We start from the raw sequence: 27,051 nt of genomic DNA on the forward strand, positions 1-27,051 counted from the left end.
ATTTATTTAAAAACTAAAAAAATAAGTAACAGTCTCTTAATCGTGAAGAACACAGAATAATGTAAATGGGTAAAAATTGACAGTTGATAGTAAGCAAAATCACATATTCGAACAGAGAATACAAGATTCAGAGTTGCAATTCGAACACGGAATGAAGTCATCTCTTGGGAGATATGAATTTTATTATTTAATTTCAATTTAACTATTTTTTATTTCAAAATTGGGAATTTGAAAGTTAGTGTACTGGTTTGGATTTGGTTCGATTTTTTTATATAAGAGTTAATATCAATGAAATGGAGATTTGTGACATGGTTATCTATTTTATGGTATAATTTTATCATTTTAGCTAAGCAGATGGTATAAATTCTACATATTTGAAAATAAAAGTTAAACTCGACATTTCACTAAAAACAAGATGTGTATGAGCTATTTTCCCTTTATTTATCTGTAACACACTCCATTAAAAATTTGTATGGTTATTTCTAACCACAAGCGAAATTGTATCCACTACTTCTAAACAGATCTCTATTAATCACGTAGTTTTTCCTAGTAGGATAAAAATCTACGTGTAAAAAATTATAGATGATGCCCTACCCTCAGTTTCCTAAAACAGTCACCAAACAAGCACATGATCTAAATCACCCGAGTTAATTTAACAATGTAAAAAGAGGATATATTTAATTACTAATATACACATAAATATACGAACGATTAAGAGTTTCAGATATCAAATATGTTAACGCGCATGTATGCATGTGCCGAATAGAAGTTATTAAAAAAACCAAATGTACGGAATACAATAATATATTTCTCAATTTGAAATAACTAATCCTAAATATGGCCGTTGAGAATGTAGACTTATTAAATCCCCTGCAAGAGACGATCAATGACAGGGCAAACGTTCTTAAAAACGTAATAGTAGGTGGTTTCAGTAGGATGTATTGAATCAAAAAACAAGTACTTGCTCGCATCCGGACACACATACGACAACGGATTGCATAAAAACGATGCCTCCAGGTATCCAGTTCCACAGCACCCACTTAATACATCTTCAAAACCTTTCAAATAGCAAAATAAAGATAAAATATTTGTTAATAAAAAAAAAATCAGAGTTAACCTCTACGGAAAAAATAATCATAAATTTATAAATTTTTTAATTCAGCAGATATTTGTTAATAAAAATAAATTTGACTAAATTAATGACTTTATCAGTTACAATATCTTTTAACCCAAAATTCCTCCATTAGTCATAAGCAATGTCTTTTAAATTAGCTAAATGTCAAGTTTTATCTAAAATCTGAAATATCTTAAATTTACAAACATATGCAATTAGGTGTTAATAATTTTTTGACGTTGTCAATTTTATTTTAAGTGGTGAATTGCTTACATACATGATCAATATTTTCCCTATTTTTATCATTGGTATGTACAAAGTTGGACTAAAAACTAAAAATATTGGTCATTTTGTTCATCAGTTAGTATCGAATGGCTATCATGCATAGATTTTTACCAAAAATATTATATGCTAATCAGTGTAAGTAAACCCATGTATATGAATTTTTTTTTTCCAAATGATATCTCTTTTTTTTAGTTAAAATAAAATAATTTTAATGCCTATATATACTTAGTTTCGACATTTCTTCGAGCTAAATAAATTATTGTTTTCTTCAATTTTTTAAGTATATACATGATAAGTCAATGAAGAAATTTTTACACACTTTCTATGGAGAGCAGTTATAAAAGCCGTAGGATTATATGGTAAGTCAAAGTAAGAAAATATTACCAAAATTTTTGTAGCCTTGAATGAGATCCATGGCGGGATTGTAAATGTCGAAGTAGGAGATACGTGTACCGGAACTTGCAAAGCCATTTTGCAGGATATTCAATTCTTTTTGTAGAATATTATTATATTCTCTGCCCACGGAGGAGTAATTGTCAAGACATGAACGGTGCTTAATAGCTTCACCTTTGGCCGATTTAAGTGTTATCACCATTGGCAAACATCCCATCGGCGGTAACCCCACGACCAACATTCTCCGAGCCCCCTCCGCCCACAAACTCTATCAGCAAAAAAATGACATTTATGATGTAAAAAAGATATATAGGAGTTTTTTTCGGCATTTAAGTTATGCTCAATGTTCATTTATAGAAACGAAAATCCAATACAATACGGGATGCTCTAACCCTCGAGATCTACCATTTGTTCGGGAATGTTTGAGATAGGAGAGTAATGATATGATTTGTAAGAAAATAAAAGAAATGATGAAAACTTAATCTAATAAATCAGAAAAAGTAATATGGTAACAAATAATTTTATCTTCGAAATATTAAGATAAAAATCACAATTCACGCATATAATGCATTCGGATAAAATTATTATCCATTTCCATTTATCTTATGCACGTGCAATTTAAATTTTTAAAGGGTCCAGTAGCTATCTAATCATATGAAACGTTAAGAATTTCGAAATAGAAAACGTTTCGTTAATTTTATTTATCAAAATAATAAAAACCGTAGAGTAAATTTCTAGTAAATACGACTATTTACAAAATATTTACAATAATTTTTTACTATTTACGAAAAATTTACAAAACATTGGCTAAAACGTAAACGCTTATGTTTACGTGGCTTATATCGCCAAATTTTTTATTTTTAAATGTGGTCTACAACATTGGTATTGAAATAATCAACTTGTTCATTGAGATGAGAAAATGTTTAGAATAGTTAGAAAAAGTCACGTATCTTAAATGATGAAAGTATTGAAATATTTATTTCTTGTAGCAATCATCTATAAATCGATTGAATATTCTGCTACTGAGCAATTTATTCGAACCCATGCTATGTTATGGCGTGACACTAAATACACACATCCAATTGGGTTCCGTTCTTTAAAAAAAAAAAAAAAAAAAAAGGTTCCGTACACCAAAAATGACTTCTTAGAGCTTTCTTGATAAGTAGGTTAAAAATCAGTATATCAAATAGATATATATATATATATATATATATATATATATATATATATATATATATATATATATTTAATACGCTCAGCCAAAAAAGGAAAGGGATACGGAAAACTCATTAAGCTAGTTAGTTAGTTCTTAAATTGTTATAACTTATAAGAGGTCACAAGATAAATATTCATACATCTTTTACATATCTTAAAAGAAGTGATCCAATACAATTCTCAATTTTTTTTACCCGTTTTTACGAGTCACGTAAACACAAAGTTTTTATTTATCGAGGCCATGCTGAACACGACCTGAAAAACAAGACTAAAAAGTTGTCAAACGAATTCGTCCAACCAATGATCTCACTCTGGCTGGATTGACAGGGTTCTGCGATGCTGATTGAGCCCCGGATCCCGATGATAGAAAGTCAACATCAGGTATGTGTATGTTTTTTGGGAACAACCTTGTCACTTGGAAGCCAAAGAAGCAACCAACAGTGTCACGTTTGATCACCGAAGCAAAATACTGCAGCCTTGCCACTATAGTCATGAAGCTCACGTGGATAAAATCCTTACTATCAGAGCTTAGAGTTTTATTGCAAAAATCTCCAGTCATTTGGTGTGATAACCAAATCACTGTTCTCCTAACAGCTAATCCAATTCATCACCAGCGCACGAAACACATTGAACTTGACTTCTACTTTGTACGAGAGAAGGTTTAGGCAAATGAAATTGATGTTCATCACGATCCTGCCTCAGAACAGCTAGCTGACGTAATGATCAATGCGATCCCAAGCAAGCAATTTTTGGAGGGGGGACAAACTTCGAATTGAAGACTCTAGTGCATTGGATTTGAGGTATAGTATAGTGTCTAAGGATAAGCTGCTTTGCACGCAAGCCTATTTATGTGTATAGCCACGTAGGCGATTCTGTTGTTATGTTTTCTGTTAGTTAGTTCTCAGTTACAATTGAGTATATAATGTAAATGAATCATTGAATCAAAGTAATGAGAATTCTCTTCATTTAATATAATCTCTTTGTCATTCATTTTTTTCCCTGAATCTAATAGTAACGCGGTTAAACTTGGATGGTGGACCAATTCACATTTAAATTTTTAACCATTTGTTAACTTCTTTTTAGCCATGCTTTTCTTGTTTCGATTTTTTTAAATACATATGCTTCTTTAATATTTGATTATTCTTTAAAATAATTATTATTTTTTCTAATGTATGCAACGGGCAAATTATAAGAAAATATAAGATTTATTGTTTTTTTTCCTCCCATATATTAAAACAATATTTATTTATTAACATTTTTTTTTTGGCTTTTTTTCATTAGTGTTTATTGTCCTCTCATTTCTTCTCTTATTACAAACTCTATTTTCCTAATAATAAAATCAAATGTACAACTCTTAGCCAATGTTTTTATCCATATTTTATAAATATCTATATCAATATATTTTTAATCATATTTTATAGACATCTTCGGACATAATTTTTTAACCTTACAGTATATCAAATAAGCTTTAGAATATTAATTATAACCTAGCTTTTGAGTTTTAGAACATATGTCTAAACCAAGTTAGCAAATATATATATATATATATATATATATATATATATATATATATATATATATATATATATAAAGAAGCTCAGAGAGCTTTGTAACTAACTGGAGAGAGAAAGATAGAGAGAGAGAGAGAGCGAGATATTTTGTGTAACTGATTTTCTGATTGATTGATTACTTGCGTTTGTTACACTTGACTATAAATACATTTAATTAACACAATCTCAGCCATTGATCACTAACAAACTAGATCTAATGGCTGAGATCAAACATACTCTAATACACCCCCCTCAAGGTCAAACGGGTAAAGCCAGATTGAACTTGGAGCACAACTTGACAAACTGAGGAATAGCTAAGGGCTTAGTGAGAGCATCGGCAACTTGATCACCATTTGGAACATAACGAACTTCGACTAAGCCTGCAGTGACCTTTTCTCTGACAAAATGGACGTCTACTTCAACATGCTTAGTCCGTGAGTGGAAAACAGGATTGTTTGCCAGAGCTCCAACACCCAAGTTATCACACCAGATCACCACAGGCGCAGCATTGACTGAGATGCCTAGTTCAGTGAAGAGAGAACGTAGCCACATGATCTCAGTTGCTGTGGTTGCCAAGGCACGATATTCGGATTCTGTGGAACTCCGTGAGACCACAGCCTGTTTCTTGGATAGCCATGTGAGAAGATTGTCCCCAAGAAAGACACATAGCCCTGTTGTTGAACGACGGTCATCAATGTTGCTAGCATAATCTGCATCAGTAAGCGCTGACAGGGTCATGTTGGTTGCAGCAGTGAACCGAAGGCCTTGACAAGGTGATCCTGCTAGATATCTGAGCAGTCTTTTGCAAGCACTCTAGTGATTCACTGTTGGTGTTTGCATAAACTGACTTAGCTTGTTCACAGCAAAGGAGATATCTGGCCGATTCATTGTGAGGTACTGCAACGAGCCAATGACACTTCTATACAAAGAGGGGTCTTCAAAAGCCTGACTATCCTCTTTGTGTAGCTTTTGACTTTGACACATTGGCGTGGGACACGGTTTTGAGTCAGCCATCTTGGTCTTGAGTAGAAGATCACGCACATACTTCTGTTGCGTGAGGCACAAGCTATCAGAACTGCGTGTAGCTTCAAACCCCAGGAAGTAGTTTAGATGCCCAAGTGTCCTTAGAGTAAAGGATTTGTTGAGATCCGATATTGCTTTGTTGATTAGAGCCTTGTCATTACCAGTGACTAAGATGTCATCTACATAAACAAGTAGAAAGATGTAGGTATTGCCACGGCTGTAGATGAACAAGGAGGGATCTGAGCAGGAGTTCATGAAGCCCCATCTGAGTAGAGCTTGACTCAGTTCTTCATACCATGCCCTGGGGGCTTGTTTTAGACCATAGATGGCTTTGTGTAGGAGACACACATGATCTGGCTTAGAGTTGTTGATGAAGCCATCTGGTTGCATGATGTACACAGTTTCCTTGAGCTTGCCATTTAGAAAGGCATTGTTGACATCCACTTGTTGAATGTCCCACTTGTTTGTTACTGCAAGTGTAAAGATTACTCTGAGAGTGACAGGCTTGATCACTGGACTGAATGTCTCAAAGAAATCCACTCCTGCAGTTTGTTGGAACCCCTTAGCTACCAACCTTGCCTTCAGCTTGTCCAAGGAGCCATCAGCTTTGTGCTTGACCCTGTAGACCCACTTGTTTTGCACTATGTTCATTGAAGGATGGTAAGGAACAAGACTCCAAGTGCCATTTCTCTGCAGAGCTGCAAGTTCAGAATCCATAGCACTCTTCCAACCAGGGTTAGCAATAGCTTCACTAACAGTAGTAGGTTCAATCTCTATATTACATAAAGGTGACATGACATTAAACACGCGTGGTTTGGAGATTCCATTTTTGGTTCTAGTGATCATGGTGTGAGTGTTTGTGGTTGGCAGTTCTGGTATGATGTGAGGTGAGCTGGTTGGTTGTGGAGGCTGAGAATGACCTGAAGATGGGAAAGACACTTGTTGTGGGAGCATGTACCTGACATTTGATGAGTCAGAAGAATTTGGTTCTTGGGCATTTTGGCTGTGTCGTGAGTCTGATGAGCAGTTTTGATGCATAGAAGAGGTGGACTGATTAGGTTCAGTGTGGGAAAGAGTGTTTTGACAAAGGGTGATGGGATATGACCCAAGAATGGACAGGCCAGGTTGATTTGATGACACAGGAATGATTGGTGTTGAAATGTGAGATTGAGTGAAGAAACTCTTGTAGGGAGAAACTGTTTCATCAAAAAGAACAAATCTTGCAACATAAACTCTACCAGATGGACTCAAACATCTATAGCCTTTGTGAAAGGGACTATAACCAAGAAAAACACACTGAGTTGACTTGAATCTGAACTTGTTTGTGTTGTAGGGTTTGAGATGAGGATAACAAACACATCCAAAGACTTTGAAAAATTTGTAGTCAGGTTTGGTTTGAAAAAGGAGTTCAAAGGGTGACTGCATTTGAAGTGTGGCTGAGGGAATTCTATTGATGATAAAGACAGCAGAGACAAAGGCATCCCACCAGAAAATGTAAGGCAGCTCTGACTGAGCTAGAAGAGTGAGTCCTACTTCTGTGATATGTTGATGTTTTCTCTCGGCTTTACCATTTTGCTGATGAGTGTGTGGACAGGGATGTCTGAAAACTATACCAATATCACCTAGGACTTTTGCAAGAGGTCTAAATTCACCACCCCAATCTGTTTGAATGGTTTTGACTTTGACACTGAATTGCCTTTCCACATAGGCTAGAAATCTGAGGAAAACATTTTTGGTTTCAGATTTTGTTTTGAGAGGGTAGATCCATGTGAACCGTGTGAAATCATCTGCAAAGTGAATGAAGTACTTGAAACCAGTGACTGAAAGATCAGGTGAGGGACCCCAAAGATCAGAATGGATTAGCTGAAAAGGTTTTGTGGTTTTTGTCTCAGACTTTGAAAAATGAAATTGGTGCATTTTTCCAATAGCACATGATTTGCAGAAGGTGAGATGTTTAACAGACAAAGAGCAATTCAGAGATTTTAACACACAGTCAAGAATTTCTTTTGAGGGGTGACCAAGTCTTTTATGCCAAATGTTTACATCCTGAGTACTAGCATTATTAGAACTGGTATTACAAGCAAGAATGCTATGAACATTGTCAGACTTACTAGAACTGCAAGGATATGAATTGTACAACATTGACACATCTGAAACAGACCTATCACAAACTTTATTTTTGACAGAAAACATTGGACTATGTAGAGAAGACACAAAGGCTTGTATTTTTGGCTTCAAATGCTTTGAAATCTTGGACAAGTCAAGCTGATACAGTCCTCCTTTAAGTGCTGCAACCAGCAGAGTTCTCATCGTATCCTTGTCCTTGATCAAGCATTTGTCATGATAAAACTCAATTAGAATGTTGTTGTCTTTGGTAAACTGAGAAATGATGACTAGGTTTTTGGTTATTGCAGGTACATGCAGGATGTTTTTGAGTAAGAGAGAACCAGATTGAGTGTTTAAATCACTATTACCAATATGCAAGATAGGGAGTTTAGAACCATTACCAACTGTTAGTTTGTCTTTGCCTTTGTAGTCCTGATGGATGTTGAGGTTGCTGAGTTCAGCTGTGACATGATTTGTGGCTCCAGAATCCAGGTACCACTCCGAGTCAGTGCCTTGATCTTGTCCAGCTGTGATGTAAGCCTGAGCCACATTACCAGGCCTTTGACTTGAGCTTTGATTTCCAGTGCCTTGAGGAGAGGTTTGCTGTGCTGCTTGAAAGTACGGATCAAATCTGTTGAAGCATTTGAAGGCAACATGTCCAACTCTTCCACAGATTTGGCAAGTAGGCCTGTTGTTGTTGTTGTTGCGGCCACCAGACCTACCTCCACGTCCTCTACCTCGAGCATTTGAGTTTCTACCACCATTGTTGTTGAAGTTTCCTCTGCCACCTCGACTTGCAAAATGAGCCATTGGTGCTGAGACTGAATCTGAGAGATTGACAGAGTTTTGGCTTTCAATTCTCATTTCCTGAGACTGGAGAGCAAATTGTGCCTCTTGTAGTGTTGGACTGTCTGACCTACTAGTCAGATTCACCACCACAGACTCATATTCAGAGCCAAGACCTCCTAGAACATAGAGGACTAGATCGTCATCATTCACTGGTGATCCTGCAGAGCTGAGATTATCAGCGACATTCTTCATCTTCAGTATGAACTCATCAATGCTGAGATTTCCTTTCTTCATCGTCTGAAGTGAGAATCGGAGTTGAAGGACTCTTGCTTTGGACGCAGTTCCAAAGATTGACTTGAGAGTTGACCACACATCTGCAGAGTTCGTGCACCGATTGATGTGACCTAGCATCGATTCGGAGATCGACTAAAACAACCAGCTCAACAAGAACTGATCGTGCCTCACCCAAAGCACATGCTCTGAGTTCTGACTTCGAGTTGTCACACCATTTTCATTCACGGATTCGAGAAATTGAGGAGGACATCGAATCGTTCCAAGCAAGAAACCATCCAGGCCATGCGCTCTAGTGGTTGAAAGTACTTGCGAGGTCCAGAATTGAAAATTGTTGCGATCAAGTTTCAGAGAAAGAGGATTTACATTCGGAATGTAATTCTGATACACCTGAGTTCGATCTTCAGGGAGAACAGAGTGACTTCCTTGTGACGCCATTGACGCGAATGATTGAGACCGCTTGAGCTAAGAACTGAGCTCTGATACCATAAAGAAGCTCAGAGAGCTTTGTAACTAACTGGAGAGAGAAAGATAGAGAGAGAGAGAGAGAGAGAGAGCGAGATATTTTGTGTAACTGATTTTCTGATTGATTGATTACTTGCGTTCGTTACACTTGACTATAAATACATTTGATTAACACAATCTCAGCCATTGATCACTAACAAACTAGATCTAATGGCTGAGATCAAACATACTCTAATAATATATATATATATATATATATATATATATATATATATATATAGCCAAATCTTGCGTTATTATTATATAACTAGCTATTTTCATTTTACTAGGCAGTTTTTATTGGATCCTTTAGTTTATAGCTAGCTTTTTTTTTTTTTTTTTTTTTTTTAAATAATGCCAGCTTTTTTTTTTATTTTCCTTTTTAAAATTCGTTTTCTTTATTTCAGGTTTTTCCTCTTTGTTTCCATGTTGACTTTCAAACTCGTAATATGTCTTAATTACTTGAGTTTTTTTTAATTAATGTAATTACTAGTTATTAGTTTACAAAAGTTAAGTGTTTGTTTAAAAAAAAAAAAAAAAAATTCGTGTATGTTGAATTTTTTTTTTTTTTTTTTTTTTTTTTTTTTTTTTTTTTTTTTTTTTACTTAAACACTACCAAATCAGTAAGTTGATATGTTTTTTTTAAATTGTTTTCAATTTTTTTCTAAAAAAAATTGAAATCAATATGACAGTTAGTTTTAAAAAATAAAATAAAATGTTGATGAACTTCAAATAAAAATAAGCAATGACTCATAAACTTCAACATATGTTATCTTGCTTCTGTTATATTTTTTAACTATTATATATAAAACGAACTTGTTTCAATTAATGAGCTAGCTTTAGTGATTTAATATATATACTCAAATTTATTTTATTTTTATAAAGGGTAAATTTTGCATATCAATGTCAGCCAGCGTTAATTCACGGTGAGTATTTTTTAATAACGTTACAAACTACGGCTACCTTGCAAATAACCAAATTTCATATGGCTAATTTGCATCATTGTGATAATTAAAATAAAGAAGTTGATTTAGTTACTTCAATATAAACAAGGATGCTTATATAAGGAACAAATGATCATATTGTGTATTCATAAGCTTCTTTCTAATTACCGTTTAGGATGATGAAATATCCGAATTCTATTATTGTTCACGGCATCTTCAATGAACTTTGCATGTAACAAAAAAAAGGACTAAAATAGAAAAAGGATAATAAAATCATTAATTACATATACTTCCAATATACATGTTGTCTAGCCATTAAAGCATATACTATACCTCATAGCTGTCAGTCTCGCCTGTGTGCCGTTCAATTAATAAACATTTTATTTATTTATGACATTCAGTTTATATAAATTATTGTGACAGCTTGATAAAAATAACAAAAAAATTATGAAAATAAACAACTTAAACATTTGATAAAAATAACAAAAAATTAGAAAAATAATTAATTTAAACGTTTGATATTGCTAAATAGTTCACGTTTGGTAAATTTTAGGTAAATAATCATAAATGATGATGTGACTTAATATATGACAGTGACTATTTACTTAAGATTTATGTTTATAAATATATGAAAATTATTATTTACCTAATATTTATCAAACGTTGGCTATTTAGTAACATTAACCGATTAAATTGGTTATTTTTCTAATGAATCCAAAGTAATAGAAAAGAAAAAAAAAAAGATAAATAAACTTCGAGCTGAATGAAAAAAATGAGAACTTGATTTAAAGACAAACCTGTAAGAAATGTTTAGCACGTTGAATCACGAACCGCTCGTAGCTCGGAACGTTATAGACCTTTCTTCGTAATGGCAACATAAAGTAATTCACCACGAAGTCATTGGTACCAGCGCTAATGACGAAAATACCCTTTTTAATATGCTCTTCAGTTTGATGCTTTCCAATCTTAGCTTCAATCCGTTTCTTGTACTCTTTGAAGTACTCCAATTGCTTCGGCATAGTTAATACACTCTGACAGTAGACGCATTCAAAATAGTCTAAATTAAGCTTCATTTGTTTATTTTAGTTGTAAATAAGATTACATAAGTATAAAGTGAATAAAAGGACAACATGTTTTGTTAGTTAGCTTTTATATATATATATATATATATATATATATATATATATATATATATATATATAAATGTATATGAAAAATAATCAGACATTTTGAGTTACTAGAATTGCTCGAAGATTGGTTGTGGTGACAGCTTCGAATAAGTTTGCATGTAATTTTCTGGAGGCACATATACGTTCAAGCGTATACCGTTTTCGTAGCCAATAAATGGGCAAAAACCATATCTAGAAATATGAACCTCTAAAAAATATTTTTATGGCATAAAAGTGAAGTCTTGTGTACAAATCGTTATCACACTACTTTTAGCACACAAAATATTGCTTAAGCATAAACAAATGTATGGTAATTGGTAGCCTCATGAAGTCATCAATATATCGATTTTTCGTTATATATGACGAGTTGTAAGTTGTAACATTATCATGCATTACTGATGTATTTGTTTATTAATATAACTAAAGTGATTTTCAAATAATTAATTAAAATGGAAAAAAAGATCATGATGATGTCGAATTATGATTCACAACTCATTAGTGGGTTCCGAAAGAATCGCCATAGTGGGACTACAGTTACTATATTGACATAGACAAGTCTTAATTATTTTCCAGTAAGCTGTCTCTTTCTTAATGTTCAAGTGTGGTATCAGTGATACGTATGAGATATGCTTTTTTAATAACATTAAAGTCCTGGCTCTCGGCAAAGTCCTGGTTTTACCGCTGATCATATAAATTGCTATATAACATTTGGAATAATATACATAGGTATATTTGCGTAGAAATTGAACGAATCGATTCTTCGCTCGGCAATTAGAGGAGTAACCCACAAACCACCTTATAAAAAGCCTAGTATCGTAATACTCAATCGATGTCGGACTATCTTTGATAATTCTATGCTGTATGTTCTATATAGTATATTGAAAATAAAACAAATAAAGAAAGATGAACGTGTAATAAAGAGATAGAGGGAATATATTACGCCGATTTGTGCCGTCATTGGATCATAACCAGTTCCACCGGAGGCAAAGCTCACTCCACTCATTAGTTCTTCGATGGTAAGATCAGGGTCAAGATATGGTGGTACATAATCTTTCACACCCACGTAAGAAGCTGAAAGAAAAATAGATCATATATATAATTAAATCCATCAATTTCGCATTTACTGTATGCTATCGTGGATTCGTTATATAAATAGAAATAAAATAAAAAGAACTATATTATTACAGCTGACACGCGAAAGGACAAACTTCTTACTAATTTTATTTTATAAAGCATATTAGTTTTGAAAGATTTGCGAGTAATTAACGTAAACTTCTTTTTCCAGTCGATCAGGAGCAAAATCAATTTCTTTTTATTAAGAAATATTGTAGTTTTATTAGTCTGACTTATCAATTGCAATTTACTCTGCAAAAAGAAGAAAAAAAAAATAAAATTAAACCCATCATAAATAATACAAAAGTACTCGCATATTCTTCTGGATTGTTTTTTGTTTTTCCTTACTAGTTTTTCATTAGTTCATTAGCTATTCTCTCTTGATGAGTGATTCTCTGATACAAAATTAGTTTTTCTTGATTATATTGTAAATTACAGTATCAAACCCTATATGCTAAAAATGTCACGAGTAATGAAAAAATGATGCAAAATTTGAACAAAATTTGTGACCAATAAACACGCTCCAAAGCATCAAAAGACATAAAATTGGTACCTATAAAGTCGGTGGCGAGGCGGCCATTGGAGAACCTTCCGGTGGATTTTCTTCCGGAAAAGTCTCTTCCGTACGGCATAAAGTTGCCTCTGAAAATGGTGGGTATGAAGTTGTTGTTTCCGGGGTCCACCGTGGAATCACCGAACACGAAAATAGCAGAAGCTTTTCTGTGTTGATCCAGTGAATTAGATGAAATGTTTTGGTTGGTAATGGCTTGAGTTTTGGTGATAAAGCCTAAGAGGTGAAGAAGAGTAGGAAGAAGAAAGATATAAAGTAGATTGACACGTTTATTTTGGTCTTCCATGACAGAAGAATGGGAGTCTCAATAAATCCTAATTTTGTGAACACCTTTTCCTACTTGACATGAAGAGTTTGGTTGGGTTTTGGTATGCATATTTATAGCCACTAGAGTTCTTGATAATTTATCAAGAAACGTCTTTGCTTGGTTTGAGAGATGCTAAATTTGGTGCTTAAAAAGAGACGATAACTTAAACATATGTGAGAAATTTTAATAAATATATATTTCAAACCTCTCAAACCGATTAATTATTTATTTTCTTTGTTGTCAAAATTGAAAAAATATGCTTATATATTTTAACATTCTTGCACAAACACATTTGACTTTAATAAGCTTTAAATTATCTCACACTTCTACACTCCATTTTTTCTATTGCCTCTCTTTATGAGGTTTAATCACATTCAAGATCCAATTTTAACCTAATACGTGAAGTTTTTATACCAAACTTTGTTGATGTACAAATCACGACTAGTTGTATTATCTTATTCATCTATTCCTTTACATGCATTAGGATTGATCTATACAAACATATTTTATTTTAAATCCTTCTTTCTTCTACAAATTTGATGCTTTGTATGATAATTGCAACAACTTGCGAAACTCTATGACAGTATGCTATTGTCTCCGATGATTTATAGTGCGTTTTTTAACTAGGATGATTTTATAAATATTTGTTGCAACTAGTCAATCATCTATCACTTTCTAAAGATCTAATCCGAGTTTCATTTTATTAGGAAAATAGTCTATTAGACCGAAGTTAATTTAATGAAATAAATAATCAATTTAATTAAATGAGCAATTAATTTAATTAATTTCGGTCTGATATGCTTTTTTTTTAATAAAATAAAATTTGAGTTATTTTTTAAAAGAAGAATGGAATTTTGGGCTACTAGCCTAATTACCCCCATGATTTTATGTGATCATGTTTGTTACAATGGTGTGTAACTATTTAAGTGAAAGAGTGACAAAAAATTATTTATGAGGCATTATTTCGGTCCAATTTCAATTATAAGAAGACAAAAGTTCAAGAGGCAATTAGGCCAATAACCTAATAGTCCACCCTGTTTTTAAAAAATATCGAAAGTTTCATTTTATTAAAAAAATAGTTCACCAGGCCGAAGTAAATTAATTAAATTATTATATTAATTTAATTTACTTAAGAAAATAGCCATCATGCCGAAGTAAATTAAATTAATCTAAACTAAAAATAAATTTACTTTGGTCTGCTGGGTTAATTTCATAATAAAATGAAATTTTGGCTAAAAACTTAAACGAACGAATTTAAAGAATTGACTAGTTGCAACAAATTCTTCATTTGGAGTTTGCTTTTTCTAAGTATGTTTAATGAGCTTTTATTTAACGTTTTTGATGGCCAAGTGTTATGAATTGTTTGCCCGAGTTATGTACATTTTTTCCGTATTAATGCCTTATTTATAATTGTAGCTCCTAAAGTGTACATTTGCAAGATTGGTATATAATTTTTTTACTTATCACCTGAAGTCCTTGAACTTTAAATTCTAATTCACACACGTGTGGTCCTTTTCGTCTAACTTCTTTCAAATAAATATTTGGAAGGAACTTTTAACTTTGCATAAAGGAAAAAGATATTGAGAGATGAAGCGAAAGAGCAGTTAGAAATTTTAATTACACTACCACAAAAGGCTAAATAGATTACGACTAAAAGCCGTAGAATTTTATAAAAGACTAGTGTTTTTAGCATAGTCTTTCTTAAAAATATGTATAATTGAAAAAAACGAAAATCCCTAAAACTTTCAAACTTGTCAATCCCGATTCAAAGTTAACGAAATAAAATCATAACTTCTCACTTGAGCATTGGTATTGACACGTCTTAGTGTACGGAATAAGAAAAAGGGGAGAAAATCATAAGCCTAACAATATTCGACAAACAAATGGTAAACATGGGTGACCGAGTAGTAAGACGACAACGACGTAGCTGTAAGACCGCGACAATGGCGAGATGAAGAAGGATTGAGGATGCGGTGGAATTAGCAGAAGGCGGTGATGGGGACTCATATAAGGGCGACCGCGTAGATGACGACTGGAACAATAAGGCTATGGTGTGATAAAGATTGAGAAGAACAAAATTTACAAAAAATAAAATAAAATAATAACATAAGAAAGAAGAGAGACATTTTGTTTCTTTATCTCTAATATATTTCATGTGTGTTAGTTTAGTTTTACATATAAGTATTTTGATTTTTTTTAAAACAAATTATTTTGAGTTTTGAATTTTGATTGCACCCTATTCTGAAAGTACAGGCGCGCCACGCATGCAAGTATTTTGAGTTTTAAATTCTTATAATGGAGTTGAGTTTCAAGAGTTTTTCCTACAGCATATAATATACTGTAGTGTATCATACGTTAATATCTACATATTTAATATTAAATGAAGTCTTATATCTTCTTAAATTTTGATGACCGTAGTCTATTTTAAAAAAGACTACAATTTTAAGTTAAATTGTAGTCTTAAAAAAATGTTTGTAGTCTTGTTACATTTTTGTAGTAGTGTTATAGACAAATAATAAAGAGGATTAAAGTCTCTTACATATTTACATTAATAAATACTTGCTAATGTCCCTCGCGAACTCAGGATACTACAACTATAAACATCTAGAGTTTCGTAATAAAAATAATGAATGAAAGCTAAAGTGGAGCCTACGAAAATAAATCATCAATTTTTAGAACTCGACAACACATCATCCTAAAATCAACAAAAAAATATCAATGCATAACTCCAAAAAGCAATTCGAAATCTCTAATTAATTAATACAAAAACATATGTGAAATTTCAAAACTATTACAAAATCTCCAAACAAGCGACTAAAATCTCAAAAATCAACCAAACAAGAAACAATAAATGTCAATCTCTAAGACCTATACCAAATCTCAAAATAATCAATCCGAATCTCTAAAATCAACCGAACAACCAACGCGAAATCTCCAAATGATCAATGTGAATCTCCAAAATAAATCCAACAACCAATGCAAAATCTTCAAAAGCAATTCGAAGTCCAATAACCAATGCGAATCTCCCAAGTAATCACTCAAATAACAAATGCGAGATCTACAAACAACTAACGTGAATTCTCTAAACAACCACCCAAATGCCCACTTCAAAATATCCAATGAAAAAAAAATATAAAGATACCTATTGCAAAATAATCAGCAAAACACTCAAATTCCCATTGCAAAACATTCAAATATGAATTGCTAAAATACTTGAATAACTATTGCATAATACTCAAATACCAAATGAAAAATACTGATAGACCAAACACAAAAAAATCTAAATATTTAAATGTCATCGGAATGATAAGAAATAATCAAAATTCATCATAATTAATCAAAATTAATTTGAATTAACGCAACAAGGATTCTTTTTGTAGTCATTGCTGCCAAAAAGAGTCGTTGTTTATTTAATTTTGATTAATTTCGATGAAATTAAATATTTTCTTCAATAATAGAGTTTAAAATAAAATATAATAACATTTAGAAAATTAATTCGACATATGTTTGTTTGAGATTGTCGGAGAACATCGGAGTTTGTTGAAATCCGTCAAAGTTCATTGGAATTCATCAATACTTAGAGAGAGAGAGAGAGAGAGAGAGAGAGAGAGAGAGAGGAAATGAGAAAACACAAGAAAAATTAAGTATAAATGGTTTGAGGGGTATTTTTGTCGAAAATATGAGTAAAAGTCGATTTTGAGATATATGTTAAATTATTAGGTCTACTTTAAGAAATTGGACAATTAAGTCAGTAACACAATAGCTTCTCCTTCTTTTTAAAAGTAGATCAAATTTTATTTTATTAAAAAGATAATCCTCCAACCCGTAATAAATTAAATTAACTAAAAACTATTTTAATAAAATAGCTAAACTGTGGACTGATCGACTATTTTTTTTATAAAAGAAAATTTAGGCTAAAATCTTAAACGGGTTAGTATACTTATTAAGAAATTTCTCTTGTACTGAAAACGATTAACCGATGCTTTATATATTTAAAGTTAAGGCGGCACATTTTAACTGGTTTGTTTCATTTAAAAAAAAAAAACTCATTTATTGAAAATAAGCATTGACAACGCTTTCTTGAGTGCTGTTTAAATAACACACTACTACAAATGTTGGATTATACAACCCGCTTTCTACAACGCTTAACATAAGCGTTGTAGAAACTAGGGATTCTACAACGCTTAACATAAGCGTTGTAGAAACATAGTGTTTCTACAACGCTTATGGCTAAGCGTTGTAGAATCTCATATTTCTACAACGCTTATGCATAAGCGTTGTAGGATATGATAGTTTCTACAACGCTTAAAGCTAAGCGTTGTAGAAGTACATAAATTTCAGATTTTCCACAACGTTTAAACTATCCGTTGTAGAATCCTCGCCGCGGCACCACGTGATTTATGCCTCGGCGAGAACTTTCTACAACGCTTTGTAAAAGCGTTGTAGAAGGATGGGTCTCGCTGCGGCACAATTTAAACATCGCCGCGGCGACTCTTTCTACAACGCTTGTTACAAGCGTTGTAGATTCATGTCGCCGCGGCGATAACTATTTCTCGCCGCGGCGAGATAATTTCGCCGCGGCTAGAAATATCCTCCGCCGCGGCGAGGTGGATACCGTGGCCAAGCAGTTTTTTAAGAAACTGTCTCGCCGCGGCGAGGGAGGAATCTCGCCGCGGCGACCCGTTCCTACAACGGATATTATAACCGTTGTAGGAACGTCTCGCCGCGGCGAAGACATATTTTCGCCGCGGCGAGAATTTTTAGGTTTTCACTATAAAAGGCCGTTTTCAGTTTTTTTCTCATTTTTTCCAATACCCACACACGAGACAACCATTTTCGGCCGCTTCTCTCCAGTTTTTTTCTTTCAAAATCCCTCGCCACGTCCTCGCCGCCCCAAAATCTCGCCGTCGCCTTGTCCTCGCCGCCAACTCTCTCTCGCCTTGTCCTTGCCGTCACTTTTCTCTCGCCGAGTCCTTGCCGTGCTTCCTCTCGCGCCTCTCTCTCTCTCTCTCTCTTGCCGCGTCATTGTAAGGTATGATTTTAAAAGTTTTTTAAGGTGTATATTGATTTAATTTGGTGTTGTTGATATGGATTTCTTGTTGTTTACCCGAATTGCATATAGTTTGATTTTTTGAATTCACAAATTTAGGGTTTTGTTTGATTTTCTCTTATTAGAACAAGAAATTAGGGTTTGGGTTAGTGGAATTTGAATGAGTGAATTTAGGTTAGTGGAATTTGAATGAGTGAATTTGAATGAGAATTTGAGTTAAATTGAAATGTCCGGATTGTGTTTGACATATTGTTACATAGGTTAGTGGTTAAAATGGTTATGTATATTAATGTTGAGATTGAATTGTTTATGAATTGGTGATTGATCGAATTGTTCATGAATTTGTGATTGGTCGAATTGTTTATGAATTATTTGTGATTGTTGGAATTGTTTTAATTTGTCATGTCCTTAAATATATATTCTTGGAATTGATATATAATTTGTTCTATGTTAATTGTAGAATTGTTTATGATTATGTTTTGTAGGAGCTTGAAAATGCCTCGAACTAAAAACACGGCCTCCAAGGCTCCGAGCTCTTCCAGAGGTCAGAGTAAAGTAAAAAAGCAAGCGACCTCGTCAACAGTCTCCCGAAGAGGAATACAACTCGAGTATCTTTACTAGCAAGGTCGCAGAGGAACGCTACGACAAAATCTTGCCGCGTAACATTATCCATGAGAGAGGATTCAATGTAAGCAATACGTCGGATATAGGAAAGCAAATCCGCAACAGCATAGTTGGTCATGATTGGGGGAGGTATTGTGCTGTACTCGAGTTCGATTCGAACGTCAACTTCGTGTACGAATTCTACGCAAACTTGCCGGACTCCCAAGGTGATGTTGTGACGGTCCGTGGGAAACGGGTCGATATGAGTATCGAAGCTATCAACGATCTTCTTGGGACCCCAGATGTGCCTTTCGAGAACGAGGGCTATCGAGAATGGCTAAGAAGTTGCAGCCATGAGGAGATGTCACGGGTGTTGTGCATTCCGGGAGAGGATTGGGTCACTGAAAAAAGAAAAAGGGTACTCAAGCGTGACCAACTCACCAGGATCGCTAAAGCGTGGATTTACTTTGTTTGCGCTCGTCTCTATCCAATCAAGCACTTCACCACTCTCGACGAGGATCGTATCCAGGTGTTGTTCTGCATTGTTAAAGGTCTTTCCATTAACGTCGGTCGATTCATCTATAATTGGATGAAGAAACTCGACTATACTAATGAACGACACGGTTTGCCATATCCGGCGATCATTACCGGCCTTTGTACAAATGCGGGGGTACCACGCTTGAAAAGGGATACGATACACAGTTCAATGGGGCCTATTACGGATTCCATTATCGAGCGGTACAAGATTAGGGAGGATCCACAAGCGGAGGAAGAGGAAGAAGCGGAGGAAGAGGGTGAAGAGGGGGAAGCGGAGCCCCTATTGCGCTTACCAGCGCCTTCGGTAATCGACCCCGCCACCATCGACTACATTTCTCATTGCTCCAACTATCTCGTCCGCGGGTTCCAACACACGCAACAGTACATGCACCAACAAGCGGAGTATGGCGCCTCTCACATCAATCAGTTGAACGATCTCTACTCTCGGTGGGACATCAACCAAGAGAATCAGGTGTTATTTCCTCCATATCCTCAGTACTTCGACTATCCGTACGCACCACCACAGTGGCCACCGCATATGGCACCTCCTCAATATCCGGCGAACCCACCACCACCACCACCGAATGACGAGTAAATTTCAAGAACCAACAAGACCAACTCTTCCATATAAATTTCAAACTCTTTTTAAATTTAAGTTTCAGTTTAAGACTCGCTTGGTGTGTTTTATTTGTGTGTTTGAGACTCGTTTGGTTTGTTTTATTTGTGTGTTTGAGACTCGTTTGGTTTGTTTTATTTATTGTAGAAATTTTAATTGAATGATCATTTTTAGTTGGAGAATTGGTTAAATATTGCAAAAAAGTGAATGAGTACCTGGTAGAGTGCTTCTTCGCCGCGGCTAGGTAACTTTCTCGCCGCGGCGTGACTATTCTCGCCGCGGCACAGTATATTTTCCGCCGCGGCGAGTGATCTACGCCGCGGCTAAAATATCACCTCGCCGCGGCGAGAGTTTGATTTTTTTTATACCGAGAGTCTGTATTTTTTAAGAACTTGTCTCGCCGCGGCGAGTTGATATTCCCGCCGCGGCGTAATGACCTCGCCGCGGCATGGAATATACGTTGCCGCGGCGAGGTTTCTACAACGCTTTATTTAAGCGTTGTAGAAGTGTCATCGCCGCGGCAGGATTTGTATTTCGCCGCGGCGAGAAATTGATTTTTTTATACCGAGAGTCTGTGTTTTTTAAGAACTTGTCTCGCCGCGGCGAGTTGATATTCCCGCCGCGGCGTAATGACCTCGCCGCGGCATGGAATATACGTTGCCGCGGCGAGGTTTCTACAACAGTTTAGTTCGGCCAGGCGAGTCGAGCTGATGAGCTCGGCCGGGCGAGGCGAGCTGATGAGCTCGGCCGGGCGAGGCGAGCTGATGAGCTCGGCCAGACGAGGCGAGCTGGTGAGCTCGGCCGGGCGAGGCGAGCTGATGAGCTCGGCCAAGCGAGGCGAGCTGGTGAGCTCGGCCAGGCGAGGCGAGTCAAGACATTGTCTCGCCGCGGCGAGGTAATATTCCCGCCGCGGCGGGATACCCTCGCCGCGGCATGTAATATACGTTGCCGCGGTGAGGGTTCTACAACGCCTGTTTAAGCGTTGTAGAAGGGTCCTCGCCGCGGCAGGATTTATATGTCGCCGCGGCGAGATTTTCATTTTTTTATACCGAGAGTCTGTGTTTTTTAAGATCTAGTCTCGCCGCGGCGAGGTAATATTCCCGCCGCGGCGTGATATCCTCGCCGCGGCATGGAATATACGTTGCCGCGGCGAGGTTTCTACAACGCTTGTTTAAGCGTTGTAGAAGGGTCCTCGCCGCGGCAGGATTTGTATTTCGCCGCGGCGAGATGATCCTGCCACGGCGAGAGTTGTACTCAGCCGCGGCGATGTCGGAGAAATGTAATGTTAATGTAAATGACATTGTATAGAGAAATTTTGAATGGAAAATAACGTTGTCTACAGGAGAATAACATCAAATCCAAAATAAAAATACATTATCTAAATGTTCAATATTAAACAAAAATAGGATCTATATCCTTACGAAGTAGATGTGAAACATCGTCATTATCAAGATCATCCACCTCTTGATCAATTGGCGGTAATCCTGATGTGAACGGAGGAATGCTAGACATGTCTTCGTCTTCTTCTTCGTTACCGTTTCTCGCTTTCATATGAACCACTAACGATAACTCAGGATTTGCTGGATCCGAAACATAAAACACTTGACTTGCTTGCGAAGCCAAAATAAATGAATCATTCTCATAGCCAATCCGTCTAAAGTCGACAATTGTAACTCCGTCATTATCAACTTTAACGTGATTATTGTCTGCCCATTTGCACTGGAATAATGCGACTCGCAACCCGCAATAATCAAGTTCCCAAATATCTTCAATGTATCCGTAATACTTCATAAAAGCATGTTTTGGATTCTTATCTTTTGCCGACGAAACATGTAAAGCTTCCGCAAACAATGTAACACCACTATTTTGTACGGGATGCTTATTGTCTCGTTCCTTTGTGTAAAATGTAAAACCATTAACAGACCAAGCAGTGTACCTTGTAACCATTGAGGAAGGCCCGCCAGATAGTTTACTTAACGTAGATGAATGTCCTGCCTCTTTAAATATGCGTTTTCCAAGCCAGTTTTGAAACAAACGGTTGTGCTCTTCTTGCAACCATTTTTCATTTCTACCCTTCTTTGGATTATTCACTCTCAACTCATTCAAATGAATATCAACAAATGGCTTGACCTCGGAAACGTTGTGTAGCACATGGAGACTTGCTTGCTCCCATTCTTTTCGGTTGATGATCGAATAAGTACCTATAATGATACAAATACTTAAAAATAATGTTCATATATAATTTAAATAAACAAATAAAGTGTTAAAAAAATACCTTTAGATAGAGGTTTTGAATCAAAATTGGTATTCTTGGGTAACCCAATTTCGTCTGTTTTAGCTAAATACTCAGAACAAAACTCAACCGACTCTTCTGCTATGTAATTTTCAACTATGCTTCCTTCCGGCCTATTGTAGTTCTTCACGTAGCTTTTCAACACTTTCATATAACGTTCGATTGGATACATCCACCGTAAAAATACGGGCCCTCCTAATTTCACTTCACGTACCAAGTGGACGGTTAAGTGGATCATTATGTCGAAAAACGAAGGTGGAAAGATCTTTTCGAGCAAGCACAGAGTTTTCACCAATTCTGACTGCATTAAATCCAATCGAGTTGGATCGATGACCTTCGAGCAAATCGAGTTAAAGAATACACATATCTTTGATATTGCAAACCTCACATCTTTTGGCACAATTCCTCGCAAAGCAAGAGGCAACATTTGTTGTAGCAGCACATGACAGTCGTGCGTCTTCATTCCAGTAAGCCTCAAATCTTTCAAAGACACGAACCTCTTATAGTTTGACGAATGACCTTCGGGGACTTTAATAGAAGCAAACCAGTTACACAATTTCTTCTTCTCCTTTCGATCTAGAGTGTACTTTGCCGGTGGTAATTTTGTTTTTTTCCCACCCCCCTCCTCGGGATGCAAAATGCTTCTTATATTCATCTCTTTGAGATCCAATCGAGATTGTATTCCGTCTTTCGATTTATTTGGATCATCAAGAAGTGTACCAATAAGCGATTCACAAACATTTTTCTCGATCTGCATAACATCCAGACAATGCCGGACGTAGTGTGTCTTCCAATAAGGAAGGTCGTAGAAAATCGATTTCTTCTTCCAAGGATTCTCTTTGAACGATTCTTTAGTACTAGCACTCCGCTTTCTTTTCCCAAGCACTTCATTGACGTTTTTAACCATCTCATAGACATCTTCACCAGACAAAATTCTAGGAGGGGGTCGTTCTTCTGAATTTCCATCAAACGCTTGTTTCAATCTTCTATACGAGTGATCTCTTGGTAAGAATCTTCTATGACCCAGAAAAACAGTTTTCTTACCATGCTTCAAACGGATGGAAGATGTGTCTTTCATGCAAATCGGACAACCAATCGAGCATTTCACAGAGTATCCTGACAAGTTTCCATAGGCCGGAAAATCGTTAATAGTCCACATTAACATTGCCCTTAAGTTGAACGAATCTCCACGGTAAGCGTCTTTAACTTCCATCCCTTTCTCCCATAACATCTTCAAATCATCGACCAACGGTGCCAAATAGACATCAATATCATTTCCTGGTTGATTCGGTCCTGAAATCAAAAGCGTTAACATCAAGAACTTTCTCTTCATACATAGCTTTGGAGGGAGATTGTAGTTCACAAGTATAACCGGCCAAACACTGTATTTACTGCTCATCATGCTGAACGGGTTCATTCCATCAGAAGCTAAACCAAGGCGCAAATTTCGAGTATCAACACTGAAATCCTTATACTCTAAATCGAATGATTTCCACTGTGCAGCATCAGCAGGATGTCTCAACATACCATCATCGATACGCTTTTCGGAGTGCCAAACCATGTTCTTCGCGTGTTTGACACTATTAAACATTCGACGAAAGCGCGGCATTGGAGGAATGTACCATAACGACTGAAATATATTTAATGAAAATCAGTAATAAATAATGAATATGAGCTACATGTATTTCCTAATCAAGTGATGAAAATGTACGTACCTTAACTGGAACTCCTTTAACCCCGTTACATGGAATTTTACCCTTCTTCCACCGTGACTCTTTGCACGTCGGACATTCATCTAGATCTTCATACTCGTGTCTATATAAAACACAATCATTTGGGCACGCATGGAATTTCTCGTACTTCTTGCCTAATGTACCCAAAGTCTTCTTTGCTTCATACATACTTAAAGGTACTTTATTGTCTTTCGGAAATGCATCTTTCAGTGTTTCCAACAATAGAGTAAAACTAGTGTTTGTCCAACCCCCCGACGCCTTCAAATGAAATAATGTAACTAAAAATGACAACTTCGAATAGCTTGTACACCCTTCATATAATGGTGTCTCCGCATCATTCATCATGGACTCAAACAATTCCGGTCGCTCAACAAAATCGTCCTCCAAATCATTCATCATTCCGCACATATCATCAATATCATCTTCAACATCATCCTCATTTGCCGTAGAACGAAAAACCTCACCATGGTAGAACCATCTTTGATACGAGGTCATTATTCCATATGCAAACAAATGGGTCCGAACGACATCAATCGAAAAATGTCTATGATTTCCACATTTAATACAAGGACAACGAATAGATTTCAAATCTACCATGTTCTCTCTAGCAAAATCACAAAACTCATCTACACCTTTCCGATATATCTCATTCAATCTATTCTCCCACATCCACTTCCTCATATTCATAGAAAAACCCTAATTATACAAAAAATTACCAATTCTAATTAGTAAACTATCAAGAGAACAACAATTAGAAGAAGTTAAAGAAGAACTTACAAGATTTGAATGTGTAGATGAGACTAGTAAACGAGGACGCTCTAGAATGAGTAGAAAAGGTACTGGAAATATTTTTTCGAGTGAGGTTATGAGAGAGTTCAAAGTGAAAAAGACCAGAAATGAGAATTTATATCACCAGTCTCGTGTCACTCGCCGCGGCGAACTTTCTACTTCGCCGCGGCGAGACATTCTACAACGCTTACCATAAGCGTTGTAGAATGTCCTCACCGCGGCAAAAATATGCGTTCGCCGCGGCGACATATCACGCCGCGGCGAGGTACAAATCCCGCCGCGGCAGGAGTCCTGCGCCGCGGCGGGAACAAGTCGTCGCCGCGGCGAAAAACTTACCGAGAGCACCATGTTCCAGACATATACTCTCGCCGTGGCATCATACAATTCCCGCCGCGGCGAATGTATTCCTCGCCGCGGCGGGAATTAGCCTTCGCCGCGGCGAGGCTTCTACAACGCTTACTTAAGCGTTGTAGAAAGGTCTCGCCGCGACGGAAATTGTATATTGCCGCGGCGAGGACATCTAGGGTTACCTCGCCGCGGCGATGCCACATTTTCGCCGCGACGAGACGTTTCTGGGTAACTCTCGCCGCAGCGAGAATTTGGTTTCGCCGCGGCGAGGATCCTACAACGCTTATTCTAAGTGTTGTAGAATCATCTCGCCGCGGAGAGAAATACACTTCGCCGCGGCGAGATCCTACAACGCTTAGAATAAGCGTTGTAGGAGCGTTAAAAAATCTGAAATTTTCAAATTTTTTTTAACTACCCGCGCCCATTCATATCTATACTTAGGGTTTTTTTTCCCTCTCATTTCTCATTCTCATTTCTTCTCATCTCCACTACTATCTCTCTCGTCCTTCTCTCTCTCCGCCCGTCCCTCTCTCTCTCCGCCACTCTCTTGCCGCCCGTCCCTCTCTCTCTCCGCCACACTCTCTCTCTCGGCCCCTCTCTCTCTCTCCGTCCCTCACTTCGCTGAACTACCGCGCCCTCCCGCGCGTTCTCTCCGACCCTCAACTCCCTCTCCTCGCCGTGCGCCGCGCCCACGCCGCCCTCTCTCACCTCGCCGTGCGCCCACGCGGCCCTCCCTCGCCGCGCGCCCTCACCTTGCTCGTGCCCACCCTCGCCGCGCGCCCTCACCTCGCCTCACCACCTTCTCTTCGCCGCCCTTGTGCTCGTCCAACTCCGGGTAATGTTTTTGAACATTTTTACATGAACTTATTTAGTGTGAATTCGATATTGATTTGAAATTAGGAGATATTGTATTGGATTTGAGTTTATTGAATTGAAGTTTGATATTGATTTGATTTGAGAAATATATTTGATAGTAGATTGAATTGGGATTGAAATTGTGTTTTTGTTTAGAATCGGATTGGATTTGAGTTTATATTGTGATTGGAGTTGAGTTTATATTTGATTTTTGTTACATTTGAGTTGAAATTTTGATAACATTTGAGTTGAAAATTGAAATTATGATTTGAATTTTGTTTATTAGATTCAATGTCGTCCACTACTACTACTTCTAGCGGTAGTGGTAAAAGAAAAATTAGAAGACAACTAGCGCTTAACTCCGATGAACAAGGAAAACGAAGAAACACTCTTATGGGTCGGGTTAATAAGGCTAAAACACTTGGTAAAAAAATCCCGGTACAATTTGATGATAAAGGGCAACCAATCGGTAAAGAGGGTGATGAGTTGTCGAGTTACTTTGGCGTGTTAGCAAGAGAACACGTTCCACTTTCGATGCGTGATTGGAGATGTAAAGACAACGCCCAAATTAAAGAACGGATTTGGAACGAAATGCAAGAAGGATTTACGATTCCTATCGAACAAAAACACGATTGCCTTATGAGAGTCGGAGAAGCCGCAAGGTTATTTCGTCATGAGATATACAACGATCTACTCAAAGACATAATCAACGAACCAATCGCCTTAAAGAGACCGGCTTGTATTTTGAAATACTATACAAGTATCACCGAAGAAGATTGGATAGCATTTGTTGAGTATAGGCGAACCGAAATGTTCAAACAAACATCGGAACATGGGAAATCAAATATCGGAA

General features: G+C 36.5%; 1 protein-coding gene across 1 annotated transcript; it reads right to left on the bottom strand.

Moving 5' to 3' along the window:
* Positions 1-750: 750 nt before the first annotated feature.
* On the bottom strand, positions 751-13,441 carry LOC149384690 (GDSL esterase/lipase At5g45960-like). The gene is made up of 5 exons (XM_089626112.1): positions 13,050-13,441; positions 12,324-12,454; positions 11,012-11,245; positions 1,784-2,060; positions 751-1,058 (listed from the first exon to the last, which is right to left on the bottom strand). The coding sequence occupies exons 1-5, from the start codon at positions 13,351-13,353 to the stop codon at positions 862-864; spliced, it is 1,143 nt and encodes a 380-aa protein (XP_089482238.1). The 5' UTR covers positions 13,354-13,441; the 3' UTR covers positions 751-861.
* Between the last annotated feature and the right edge of the window lie 13,610 nt (positions 13,442-27,051).

Source organism: Urtica dioica, chromosome 9 (genome assembly GCF_054948205.1).
Source record: "Urtica dioica subsp. dioica isolate 48M chromosome 9, U.dioica_male_clone48M_v1_H2, whole genome shotgun sequence".
Lineage (NCBI taxonomy): Eukaryota > Viridiplantae > Streptophyta > Magnoliopsida > Rosales > Urticaceae > Urtica > Urtica dioica.

What these genes read in the sequence shown, in the direction of transcription:
- LOC149384690 (XM_089626112.1), bottom strand. Translation starts at nt 13,353, where the DNA reads ATGGAAGACCAAAATAAACGTGTCAATCTACTTTATATCTTTCTTCTT. An exon ending in CCTCGCCACCGACTTTATAG is followed by an intron (nt 12,455 to 13,049) that starts GTACCAATTTTA and finishes TTTTTCTTTCAG; the next exon opens with CTTCTTACGTGGGTGTGAAA. An exon ending in TCAAGGCTACAAAAATTTTG is followed by an intron (nt 1,059 to 1,783) that starts GTAATATTTTCT and finishes GCTATTTGAAAG; the next exon opens with GTTTTGAAGATGTATTAAGT.